Genomic DNA, 13,695 nt, shown 5'->3' on the forward strand with positions numbered 1-13,695 from the left:
CCTTCTCCCTCCCTCCCTCCTCCCCACCTGCCCTTCCCCACCCCTCCCTTTGATAACCGATAATCCCTTCTTGGAATTTGTGAGTCTCCTGTTGGTTTGTTCATTCAGTTTTGCTTCATTGTTATACTCCACAAATGAGGGAAATCATTTGGTATTTGTCTTTCTCTGCCTAACTTATTTCACTGAGCATAACACCCCCTAGCTCCATCCATGTTGTTGCAAATGGTAGGATTTGTTTCTTTCTTATGGCTGAATAGTATTCCATTGTGTATATGTACCATATCTTTATTCATTTATCTACTGATAGACACTTAGGTTGCTTCCAGATCTTGGCTATTGTAAATAGTGCTTCAGTAAAGATAGGAGTGCGTATGTCTTTTTGAATCTGATAACTTGTTTTCATTGGGTAAATTCTAGGAGTGGAATTCCCAGGTCAAATGGTATTTCTATTTTTAGTTTTTTGAGGAACCTCCATATTGCTTTCCACGATGGTTGAACTAGTTTACATTCCCACCATCAGTGTAGGAGGGTGCCCCTTTCTCCGCAGCCTTGCCAGCGTTTGTTGTTTCTAGCCTTTGCAATGTTGGCCATTCTAACCGATGTGAGATGATATCTCATTGTGGTTTTAATTTGCATTTCACTGATAGTTAATGATGTGGAGCATCTTTTCATGTGTCTGTTGGTCATCTGAATTTCTTCTTTGGAGAATTGCCTGTTTATATCCTCCGCCCATTTTTTAATAAGGTTATTTGTTTTTTGGGTGTTTAGGTGTGTGAGTTCTTTATATATTTTGGATGTTTATCCCTTGTTGATATGTCATTTACAAATATATTCTCCCATATTGTAGGATGCCTTTTTGTTCTGCTGATGGTGTCCTTTGCTGTACAGAAGCTTTTTAGTTTGATGTAGTCCCATTTGTTCATTTATGCTTTTGTTTCTCTTGCCCGAGGAGATGCATTCTGCAAGAAGTTGCTCATGTTTATATTCAAGAGATTTTTGCCTATGTTTTCTTCTAAGACCTTTATGCTTTCATGACTTACATTCAGGTCTTTGATCCATTTTGAGTTTACTTTTGTGTATGGGGTTAGACAGTAATCCAGTTTCATTCTCCTACATGTAGCTGTCCAGTTTTGCCAACACCAGCTGTTGAAGAGGCTGTCATTTCTCCATTGTAAGCCCGTGGCTCCTTTATTGTATACTAATTGACCATATATGCTTGGGTTTATATCTGGGCTCTCTAGTCTGTTCCATTGGTGTATGGGTCTGTTCTTGTGCCAGTACCAAATTGTTTTGAATACTGTAGCTTTGAGGTAGAGCTTGAAGTTTGGGAGAGTAATCCCCCCAGCTTTATTCTCCTTCTCAGTATTGCTTTGGCTATTCAGGGTCTTTTGTGGTTCCATATGAATTTTAGAACTGTTTTCTCTAGTCCATTGAAGAATGCTATTGGTATTTTGATAGGGATTGCATTGAATCTGTAGATTGCTTTGGGCAGGATGGCCATTTTGACAATATTAATTCTCCTATCCCTGAGCACAGGCTTATTTCCATTTATTGGTATCTTTAATTTCTCTCATGAGTGTCTTATAGTTTTCAGAGTATAGATCTTTCACTTCCTTCATTAGGTTTATTCCTAGGTATTTTATTCTTTTTGATGCAATTTTGAATGGAATTGTTTTCCTGATTTCTCTTTCTGCTAGTTCATTGTTAGTATATAGGATAGGAATGCAACAGATTTCTGTGTATTACTTTTGTATCCTGCAACTTTGCTGAATTCAGATATTAGATCTTGTAGTTTTGGAGTGGATTCTTTAGGTTTTTTTATGTACAATATCATGTCATCTGCAAACAGTGACAGTTTAACTTCTTCCTTACCAATCTGGATGCCTTTTATTTCTTTGTGTTATCTGATTGCCATTCCTAGGACCTCCAGAACTATGTTGAATAAAAGTGGGAAGAGAGGGCGTCCTTGTCTTGTTCCCGATCTTAAAGGAAAAGCTTTCAGCTTCTCACTGTTATGTATGTTGTTGGCTGTGGGTTTGTCATGTATGGCCTTGATTATGTTGACGTACTTGCCCTCTATACCCATTTTGTTGAGAGTTTTTATCATGAATCGATGTTGAATTTCGTCAAATGCTTTTTCAGCATTTATGGAGATGATCGTGTGGTTTTTGTTCTTTTTGTTGATGTGCTGGATGATGATGATGGATGTTTGAATGTTGTACCATCCTTGCATCCCTGGGATGAATCCCACTTGGTCATGATGGATGATCTTTTGATGTATTTTTGAATTCAGTTTGCTAATACTTTGTTGAGTATTTTTGGATCTATGTTCATCAGGGATATTGGTCTGTAATTTTCTTTTTTTGTGGTGTCTTTGCCTGGTTTTGGTATTAGAGTGATGCTGGCCTCATAGAATAACTTTGGAAGTATTTCCTTCTATTCTACTTTTTGGAAAACTTCAAAGAGAATGGGTATTAGGTCTTCACTAAATGTTTGATAAAATTCATTGGTGAAGCCATGTGGTCCAGAAGTTTTGTTCTTAGGTAGTTTTTGATTACCAGTTCAATTTCGTGCTGGTAATTGGTCTGTTCAGATTTTCTGTTTCTTTCTGGGTCGGCCTTGGAAGGTTGCATTTTTCTAGAAAGTTGTCCATTTCTTCTAGGTTCTCTAGTTTGTTAGCATATAATTTTTCATAGTATTCTCTAATAATTCTTTGTATTTCTGTTGTGTCCATAGTGATTTTTCCATTCTCATTTCTGATTCTTTATTCTGTTTATGTGTGTAGATTATCTTTTTTTCTTGATAAGTCTGGCTGGGTGGTTATCTTGTTTGTTTATTTTCTCAAAGAACCAGCTTCTGCTTTCATTGATTCTTTGTATTGTTTTGTTCTTCTCGATTTTATTTATTTATGCTCTGATCTTTATTATGTCCCTCATTTTACTGACTTTGGGCTTCATTTGTTCTTTTTCTAGTTTTATTAATTGTGAGTTTAGACTGTTCATATGGGATTGTTCTTCTTTCCTGAGGTAGGCCTATATTGCAGTATACTTTCCTCTTAGCACGGCCTTCGCTGCGTCCCACAGATTTTTGTGGTGTTGAATTATTGTTGTCATTTGTCTCCATATATTGCTTGATCTCTGTTTTTATTTGGTCATTGATCCATTGGTTATTTAGGAGCATGTTGTTAAGTCTCCATGTGTTTGTAGGCTTTTCCATTTTCTTTTCATAATTTACTTCTAGTTTCATACCCTTGTGGTCTGAGAAGCTGGTTGGTAGAATTTCAATCTTTTTGAATTTACTGAGGCTCTTTTTGTGGCCTAGTATATGATCTATTCTTTAAAATGTTCCATGTGCACTTGAGAAGAATGTGTATCCTGCTGCTTTTGGGTAGAGAGTTCTGTAGATGTCCATTAGGTCCATCTGTTCTAATGTGTTGTTCAATGCCTCTGTCTCTTTATTTTCTGTCTGGTTGATCTGTCCTTTGGAGTGAGTGGAGTGTTGAAGTCTCCTAGAATGAATGCATTGCATTCTATTTCCCTTTTTAATTCTGTTAGTATTTGTCTCACATATGTAAGTGCTCCTGTGTTGAGTGCATACATATTTATAATGGTTATATCCTCTTGTTGGACTGAGCCCTTTATCATTATGTAATGCCCATCCTTGTCTCTTATGACTTTCTTTGTTTTGAAGTCTATTTTGCTCAATACAAGTACTGCAACACCTGCTTTTTTCTCCCTATTAATTGCATGAAATATCTTTTTCCAGCCCTTCACTTTTAGTCTTGTGTATATGTCTTTGGGTTTGAAGTGAGTCTCTTGTAGGCAGCATATAGATGGGTCTTGTTTTTTTATTCAGGTGACTCTATGTCTTTTGATTGGTATTGAGACCATTACATTTAGGGTGATTATCGGTAGGTATGTACTTATTGCTATTGCAGGCTTTTAGATTCCTGGTTACCAAAGGTTCAAGGGTAACGTCCTTACTATCTAATAGTCGAATTTAACTCACTTAGTATGCTATTGCAAACACAATCTAAAGGTTCTTGATTTTTTCTCCTCCTCCATTATTTATATATTAGGTATCGTATTCTGTATTCTTTGTCTGTCCCTTGACTGACTTTGGGGCTAGTTGATTTGATTTTGCATCTGCTTAGTAATTAATTATTCTACTTTCTTTACTATGGTTTTATTTCCTCTGGTGACAGTTATTTAGCCTTAGGAACACTTCCATCTAGAGCAGTCCCTCCAAAATACAGTATAGAGACAGTTTGTGTGAGGTAAATTCTCTCAGCTTTAGCTAATCTGGAAATTGTTTAATCCCTCCTTCAAATTTACATGATAATCTTGCCAGATAAAATATTCTTGTTTCAGGCCCTTCTGCTTCATTGCATTAAATATATCATGCCATTCCCTTCTGTTCTGTAATGTTTCTGTTGAGAAGTCTGATGATAGCCTGATGGGTTTTCCTTTGTATGCGATCTTTTTTCTCTCTCTGGCTGCTTTTAATAGTCTGTCTTTATCCTTGATCTTTGGCATTTTAATGATTATATGTCTTGGTGTTGCCTTCCTTCAGTCCCTTGTGTTGGGAGATCTGTGCACTTCCATGGCCTGAGAGACTATCTCTTTCCCCAGATTGGGGACGTTTTCACCAATTACCTCCTCCAAGACACTTTCTATCCCTTTGTCTCTCTTCTTCTGGTACTCCTATAATGTCAATATTGTTCCATTTGGATTGGTCACACAGGTCTCTTACTATTCTTTAATTCTTAGAGATCATTTTTTCTCTCTGTGCCTCAGCTTCTCTAATTTCTGTTCCATTTACTGTCTCCTCTACTACATCTAATCTGCTTTTAAATCCCTCCATTGTATGTTTCATTTCAGATACTGAATTCCTTAATGATTGAATCTCAGTCCTGAATTCGTCCCTGAGTTCTTGAATATTTTTATGAACCTCCAGGAGCATATTTATGAATTTTATTTTGAAATCTCTTTCAGGAAGATTGGTGAGTTCAGTTTCACTTGTCCATTTTTCTGGTGTTTGTGGGATTTTGGTTTGAACCAGGTTCCTTTGATGTTTCATACTTGTATGTGGTGCCCTGTAGTGCCCAGAAGCTCTACTCTCTGGAGCTGCTCAGCCCCTGGAGCAATGTCTGGGGTCACAGAGGAGCGGCGCTTGTGCCTGGGGGTAGGAAAGAGCTGTTTCCTGCTTCCTGGCTGCTGTGCCTGTCTCCACTGCCAGAACCAGTGGGCTGAGCACGCAGGTGTATGCCTCTATGCTTTGCATTTGTAGCTTATGCAGGGCTTCCCTCTGGCTGGCCTAATGCCAGAGCAGTGGCTGCGGGTTTGTGAGCCAGGTACAGGCTAGCCAGGAGGAAGACACAGCAGGCTGCATATCACAGTGGGGTCCTTGGAGCTGCACAGCCATCCAGGGGGATGGAGCACCTGAAGCTCCTGAAAGCTCCCAACATGCTGGGCACAGTGTGCCTAGACAATTCTGTCCACCTGTCCCTCTCTCCTGAGCAGCAAGCTCTGTGCTGTATCTGCCCCTTTAGCAGCCCTCTCGCTGTTAGGAAGTCTCTCAGACTGCCTGCCTTTCTTTTGTCCCAGAGCACCCGGATGTGGATCTCTTGTTTTCCACAAGGGGCTGGAATCTCAGTTTCTCCAAGTATTCTGCTTGTCTTAGCTTTCCAACCCCACTAATCTCCAGTGCACCACGCAATGGAGGTTTGTGCTCCCAGATCAGATCTCCAGGGCTGGGTGTTCTGCAGTCCTGGACCTCCATCCCCTCCCCGCTGTGTTTATCTTCCTCCTGCTGGTGAGCTGGGGTCGGGGATGGACTTGGGTTCTGTCAGATCATGGCTTTGGTATGTTGCCCTGTTCCTGAGGTCTGTTCTTTCCTCTGGGTGTGTGCAGTCTGGTGCAGCCTTCCTTCCTATTGCTCTTTCACAATTAGTTGTATTAACTATATTTTTGTATTATATGTGGTTTTCAGAGGAGGCCTCTGTCTCACATCTCACATCATCTTTCCATAATATACTTTTAAGGTCTAGATTATCTGTTTACTATGAAAGAATATAATTCAGTAACAGGCTGATGAAAGAAATGTGATACGACAAGATATGTCCTCTCCAGGCAGGCCAATTCCCACCTCTCCCTGTGCACTGACCCGGAAGCTCTCTGAACCCTGCCCTTTTGGTTCTTTATAGAGACTTCATTACACAGGCATGACTGATTAAATCCTTGGCCATTGGTGACTGACTCAGCCTCCAGCCCCTCTCCCCTCCCCTTAAGGTCAGTGGGTGGACTGCAAGCCCCCACCCTCAGGTGCCTTCCAGAAGTCACCTCAGTAACACAACTAGTGACACTTTTATCACTCCCAACACTTACGAAATTCCAAGGATTTGGGGAGCTTGTGAGCTAGAAACTATGGGAGAAGACCAAATATGTATGTGAAATATATTAATAGTCAAATGCTTTCCTGAGTTCTCAGAATTGTTCTAGCAAATTGCCAAAACAGGGAGGTGTCAAGGGAATCCATGGATTTGTAGATGGCTGGGTGGAAATGTTGGTAGCCAAGGCACCCCATTTATAGCTGGCATCTGAAGTGGGGGCAGTCTTGCTGGAGTGAGTGCTTAATCTGTGACTCTGATTCTAAGCCCAGGTAATACTGTATTGAACTGAATTATTAAGACACATAATTGGTGACATGGAGTTGAGGCAGTGGTGTTAGAGGAAAGCCACGTATTTGATGTCAGGAGGGAAAAAAAAAACTACCAATGTCACAAGTGCTGCTCCACCCCTCCCCTGCCTTTGGTGAGCCGGGAGGCTAGATGAGACTCAACTTGGGGATTTCTACCCGCTCAGGTCACTTAGGCTCCAGGAAAATCCAAGTCACTTGTGCTCTTGTAAAATCGATAATTTTGAGGACAGGCCTTGTTAAGAACAGAATATTCAGCATGTATTTTTAAATGGCTACTTTTTGTCTGATTTTGGGGACAGCAGTTTCCCTGTGACCTCAGTTCTGTGATGGATCTAAGAAGGGTTCTTGATTTTGAGTCAGGTTTTTTCCTTGTGAGGACAGGAATTTTTCTTTGTGCTGACACTTAGGGTCCCTACCTGCCAGACAAGCTCTGTTTTTTGATGTTTGATGTTTGTCTTGGCAAACAGCCCCTGCCCTTGGGTGGGGTTAGGAGCCTACTCCTGTAACAAAACAAGATGCTCATTTAAACTTTCATCCCTTCTCATTCCCCCTTGTGCCTGGTGGTGATAAGGCCTTGTTGCTCACTCCTTTGGCTCTGGAAGAGATTCCTTCCGCAGAGTCCCCCACCCGTGTGCACAGACTCTCACCCAAGCCCACCCCCAACCTCAGGAAAAACCTAGGCAGGCTCCTTTCCTTGACTTTGCCAAGCATTTCCAGGGCTCAAGAGGCTGCCTTGCCTTCCCCAGCACTTCTGTTATGGAAGTCAGACCCTTTGATGCCCTGTGGGCATGGATGTAGTGTCACCAGCTTAGACTTTTTGAACCATATTTCAGGTGGGGTCCCCCTCTGCAGGTGACTATAGGAGTTATAGAAAGGTAGCACGGTGTGTTATTATAATTGCTTAATTATTCTATTGATGATCTTCCACATCTTTCCACATGAGGACATGTCACCCATTTTTTAAAAGTAAATATGGTAAGATTATGCAGCCAGTTTTGTTTTGTTTTAGCTCTTTTCAGTTTACTGTATGAAGGAGTTACATTAGTCCAAGTTAAAAGCAGACCCCCAATGGTTACATTATGCAAGCTGTAATGTTTTTAAACTTGCGGCAAGGGATATTTCCATCGCAAGGAAATCCTCACTAAAGTTTCAGGGAGCCCAAAGCACTGAAAACCCATGAAGTTTGAGCTGGTGGTCCTTAGCCAGTCCAGTATCCACCAGAAACTGGCATATGTTCTTGCACTGGTCACCTGGTAGCTGAATTACTTCTCCATATTCTGGCTGCTCAATTACAGTACCGTCGCAGGCAAGTTTCTTAAATGCCTTCACTAGTTTCTTTTTATTGTAACCATCAGCGATCCTCTGGACAGTAGTAAGAGTCTCCCTGACATTTCTCTTTTGAATTCTTACGTAGATATAATGCTTAGTGCCAGCAAGAAGCAGATCATCACATTTACTTCCATCAGCAAAGAGGTGGAAAGAGTGGAGCTTCTGGACAGCAGACACACAGTGCAATTCCTTTTCCTCAGTGGGAACGGTCTTGGAAGGCCGTGGCAGGAGAAGGGAGGAGCATCGGGAAGTGAGGGGGCTAAAGGGAAAGGCTGCTGAGTCCTCGACAGTGGCTCAGCCACTGGGGCCTGTGGACAATTCTTTTAAAATAGAAACTTCTTAGCAGTTTTTGCAGCCAAAGTCTGTGAATTAAAACTCAAAAGATTGCCACATTGTGGGACAAACAGTAAAATTGCCTTCTCTGCACTTAACTAATTAAATGTTTATCAAGTAAATACATTCAGGGAACAATGTACAACAGGTTTTGCTGGAAATTTAATAATAATAATAATGCAAACATCTTTGTAATCAAGCTTTGTAAATGGATCTTGAGTGGTAGGTAGATTCTTCTGATCTTCCCACCCAACTCATCTCCCTTATGCACCGTATGTGTCCTCGGTCTTGATTCTTCAGTTACTCTCCATGCTTTGATTTAGGGCTTATTGTTTTTCTTATATGAGAAAATTCTCCCTATTTTTGGTTCATGAAGCATTTACCTGTGAGTCCTGAAAGTGTCCTAGTTTTATCTTTAGCAATGAATTGGCTGTTATGGATGGAATAGAGGGGATACAAAGCATTTCCCAGATAACAGTTTGTCCCTGCCCATGTATTAGTGTTCATGATACCCGCCGCTGCTCTATAATGCCTGGTCTACCTGTGACTAACTTTCCGTATTAAATGTTGGTCCGTGGAAGACATTTTTGCCTTGGTCTGTTTGTTTTTCCATTAAGACTATATTTTCTGAAATACTATAGTTTGAAAATCCTTGACATACAGAGGCAATCCTCCACTTCTTTGGAAGACTTTGACCATTTTTTGACATTCTTTCCTACTATAAGGTTTTTCTTAACTCCTAAAAAGTCTGCTTTGTGACTTAATAGAATTTCATAAAGATAAACCCTGGGAGAGGACAAAGATACATGTTGGGAGAGGAAACATGAACACTGAACAAGACCATGTGCCAGTTTTCACTTAACTTCATTCTCCTTTGGTGTTATTCGGTTAAACTTTTAAATTTTTTCCATTAGGATCATTAAATATCATTCATTAGTCCTGTTTCGTATCTGAATTTGTCTTGCAAGCTTCCAGATGTTCTTTCCTAGTGTACATTACATCAGGTGGACTCAATTCCCTAAGCACAAAGTTGTGACAACACATGTAAATTTTTATCTTCTCAGGAAGCTCATTGGAGACACAGTGCCCAGAGTGATTTGGGGGGACAGAGCACATGCTCAGACTCTCAGAACAAAAACAAGAGTTCGGGATATGTAACTTTTTTACATAAAGTCACTCTTATCAGTTAGGTTAGAGGGCGCCCACCCTCATAAATCCTGGTTCCTAGATACCAACGGGGGACAAACATTGTGAGCAAGCTAGGCCTGCTAATGTTAACGTTCTTCTTCACGGTAGATGATAGGACATTGTTATGAGCAGGCACTACAGATCCACTTTAGAAAGAGTAAGTAGAGCTCATTTTACCCCTTGGGCCCACCAAGAAGTGATTTCCTACTCTGTTCCTTAACCAAATGTGTAAATTCTACCACTAGAATTATGATGTGGGAGCCCTTTCTCTGTCTCTTGCACATAGCACATTAATAATCTTTTTCAGACACCAATGTGTAAGGGGATTATATGGCTAAGAGATTTCAATGCCTAGAGGTTGGGCTGTCATGTTCCTGTGACCCACGTGAGGGCACAGAAATGAGGGAAGTGAGAGAACAGCCTCTAGAAGTGATTCTCCACTACCTCCTGAAATTGAAGAAAGGAAGTTTTTTGTGCTGTTTTAGAGTAATTCACTACTGAACACTTCATGTGTGTTATACACATTCACTTCTGTCGTGGCTTTCAAAGAACTCCCTTGCAAATTGTTACATTGTTTGGTTCTTCAAGCTCAGCAAGGCCAAGGGTTCACTGTATGGTTCTGTCAGAAAGAGCTCTTCTAGAATCTTATCTCAGTAAATGTGTGTATATGTGCTAAAAACTGGTGAGAAGCAGCTCTGAGGCTCATAAGCATAAGGATTTTGTGGAGGTCTAACTTGTCTTTCTTCTGAGCTCTAGCTTCTGAGCTCTAATGTCCCATTAAATGGGACAGATAGAAAGGAATAACCAAGTATCTGACAAGTATTTTTAAAGACAAGTCAAAATTAATACTTCTCCACCAGAACATTTTCATTCCACCTGCGTCTAACTATTTCTGAGGGTCTGGAGTACTTCAGGACAATATGCCCAGCTTCCTAGTCACAAGTCAGATTTCCACAGGCCTCCTGGCCTCTCCTGTTTGGGAATGAAAATGTTTCTTTCATAGGTAATGGAAAGTCTTAAAATGGAAGTATATCTTTCATTTGTATAGCATTTCTCTCATTTTTTTGGACCCTACAGAGAATAGTAAGACTTGAAGTGAACATAGTAAAAATGTACAAGTAATTTTATGTGTTCATGATGCTGTTAAAATTATGAGGAAGTGATTATGTATAGAAAGAATTCTGATAACCAAGTCATAGAATATTTTGCAATCACAGAGCCATACATGAACTTACTATGAATTGACTATAGATTCCTAGTATCTGTTTCACCCATCTTCTTGTATGCATATGTGGATGTTTTAGGATTCAATGAGTTTTGAAGATGTAGCTATAAACTTCAGCCTGGAGGAGTGGGCACTGCTGGATCCTTCTCAGAAGAAACTTTACAGAGATGTGATGCGGGAAACATTGAGGAACCTGGCCTCAGTAGGTAAGGATGCTATTACTTCACTTAATTAGATTGTGTTTCTTGCCTGATATGATTTATAATTTGAAATGGGGAAAGGGATTTCTTTGGGGAAAAATTCAGGCATGGTCAGAGCTCATCATGGACCTTTAACGTAATAATTCTATAATTTAGTGATTTTTCTGGGTCTACATTTTAGGGAAAAAATGGGAAGACTGTAACATTGAAGATCAGTACAAAGAGCAGGGAAGAAATCTAAGGTGAGTTGCACTCACAGCAGAAAGAAGTATCTTACAAGGGTAGCTTTCTATGTCATAAAAATTTTTAAATCAAGAAGACAAAAGGCATCCCAGCTTCAGCTTCAAATGTTTTTTTTTCCAGAAAATCTTCATCAAAAATGTTTTCTTAAATGTGACATGTTCATCATTTGCCAAATAGTTCACTTAGAAATAGTATTCAGAAATTAATATATAAATATCAATGCCTTGATAATAGCTTATGGTTGTGCCCCTCTTGCAGAACATTCAGTATCTTCATTTTCAAACAACTCAGGGCAAAAAACCTATACTTTGCCTGCTATGGTAAGAATGTAATTTTAGTTTTTACTAAGAAATATAAAGCTATTAAATAAAAAATGTGCTGCTGATTTTATTTTTTACAGAAGTCGTATAGTAGAGAGACTCTGTGAAAATAAAGAAAGTAGTCAACATGGAGAAAACTTCAGCCAGATTCCAAATCATAATTTAAACAAGAAAACTTCTGAAGTAGTAAAACCATGGGAGTGCAATATGTGTGGAAAAGCCTTCATGCGGCATTCATCCCTTAATAGGCACAAAAGATCTCACACTCTGCCCAAACCATACAAGTATCAGGAATATGGAAAGAAGCCTTATAAATGTAAGGAATGTGGAAAAGCCTTCAGTTATCTCCAGCCTTTTCAAAAACATGAAAGAAATCACAGTATAGAGAAATCCTACAAATGTAAGGAATGTGGGAAATCTTTTAGGTATCGCCAATCTGTTAGAAAACATGAAAGGACTCACACTGGAGAGAAACCCTATCAGTGTAAACAATGTGGAAAAGCCTTTAGATATCATCAAACTTTTCAAACACATGAAAGAACTCACACAGGAGAGAAGCCCTATGAGTGTAAGCTCTGTGGTAAAGCCCTCAGTTGTCCCAGTTCCTTTCGAAGTCATGAAAGAACTCACACTGGAGAAAAACCGTACGAGTGTAAAAAGTGCAGTAAAGCCTTCAGTTGCCCCAGTTCTCTTCGAAAACATGAAAGAACTCATACTGGAGAGAAACCCTATGACTGTAAAGAATGTGGGAAAGCCTTCATTTCTCTCGGAAGTTTTCAAAGACATATGATAACGCACACTGGAGTTGGACCTTATAAATGTAAGGAATGTGGGAAAGCATTCAATTGTCCCAGTTCATATCGAATACATGAAAGATCTCACACTGGAGAAAAACCCTATGAATGTAAGCAATGTGGTAGAGCCTTCAGTTGTTCCAGTTCCTTTCGAACACATGAAAGAACTCACACTGGAGAAAAACCCTACCAATGTAAGGAATGTGGAAAAGCCTTCCATTGGCTCACTACTTTTCAAGTCCATGTGCGAACTCACACTGGAGAGAAACCCTATATATGCAAGCAGTGTGGTAAAGCCCTCAGTTGTCCCACTTCTTTTCGAAGACATGAAAGAACTCACACTGCTGAGAAACCCTATGAATGTAAACAGTGTGGGAAAACCTTCAGTTCTCCCCTAGGTTTGCAAATACATGGAAGAACTCATACTGGAGAGAAACCCTACAAATGTGAGGAATGTGGGAAAGCATTCGTTTCTCTCACCAGTTTCCGAAGACACATGATGACACACACTGGATATGGACCTTATAAATGTAAGGAATGTGGGAAAGCATTTAATTGTCCCAGTGCATTTCGAATACATGAAAGAACTCATACAGGGGAGAAACCCTATGAATGTAAAATATGTGGTAAAGCCTTCAGTTGTTCCAGTTATGTTCAAGTACATGAAAGAACTCATACTGGGGAGAAACCCTATGAATGTAAGGAGTGTGGGAAAGCCTTCATTTATCGCACAACCTTTCGAGGACACATGAGAATGCACACTGGAGAGAAGCCCTATAAATGTAAAGATTGTGGGAAAGCCTTTAGTCGACCCAGTTCATTTAGAAGCCATGAAAGAATTCACACTGGAGAGAAACTTCTTGAATGTAAGCATTGTGGAAAAGCCTTCAATTGGCCCACATCCTTACATAAACATGTGATGAGAATGCACCCTCGATAGACAAATTATAACTCAGAAATACAGGGAAATTGTCAGTCTTAGCAAATATAGTCATGTGAAAACACAACTAGAGAGAAGTGCTATAAATGTAAGTAATACAGGAAAATCTGATGCAAACCAATTCACATGTAGTATTCCAGAAAATTCTCATGAAATAAATGTATTAAAAAGTTAAAAACATACTGTCTTAGTCGGTGGTTGGTTCTGAAACTTAATCACTGGACCGTGGGTTCTGCTTGCTACTTTTCAAATGAACATTGAGTTGAGACAATTCTGTAAGTACTCTTTAGGCAGCTGTATTTAACCTTAGTAGATAGCATTTTTCCTTAAATCAGCTTACAAAATTGTCTGTTAAGATCTGTGGGTAAATTGAAGTCTATTTCTAATATGCAAGTAGGATTGATTTTTATACAGCTTTTTAATT

General features: G+C 39.8%; 1 protein-coding gene and 1 pseudogene across 15 annotated transcripts in view; one reads left to right on the forward strand and one right to left on the reverse strand.

Annotated features, from left to right (window-relative positions):
- LOC140843068 (uncharacterized) overlaps window positions 1-13,695 on the forward strand; it is a 180,798-nt gene that overhangs the window by 94,959 nt on the left and 72,144 nt on the right. For 9 of the 15 annotated variants that reach the window (XM_073220859.1, XM_073220857.1, XM_073220858.1 and 6 more), the window contains 3 exons: window positions 10,854-10,980; window positions 11,156-11,216; window positions 11,618-13,197. The exons of 1 other annotated variant lie outside the window; for it this stretch is intronic. In XM_073220859.1, coding sequence (XP_073076960.1) covers window positions 10,854-10,980; window positions 11,156-11,216; window positions 11,618-13,197 — 1,768 coding nt within the window. Of the gene's footprint in view, window positions 1-4,880; window positions 5,003-10,853; window positions 10,981-11,155; window positions 11,217-11,617; window positions 13,198-13,695 lie in introns of those variants that run through there. 5 more of the 15 variants (XM_073220863.1, XM_073220862.1, XM_073220868.1 and 2 more) reach the window with 4 other exon arrangements.
- LOC108395891 (eukaryotic translation initiation factor 1 pseudogene) lies at window positions 7,849-8,672 on the reverse strand (annotated as a pseudogene).

Source organism: Manis javanica, chromosome 13, assembly GCF_040802235.1.
Source record: "Manis javanica isolate MJ-LG chromosome 13, MJ_LKY, whole genome shotgun sequence".
NCBI classification, from domain to species: Eukaryota; Metazoa; Chordata; class Mammalia; order Pholidota; family Manidae; genus Manis; species Manis javanica.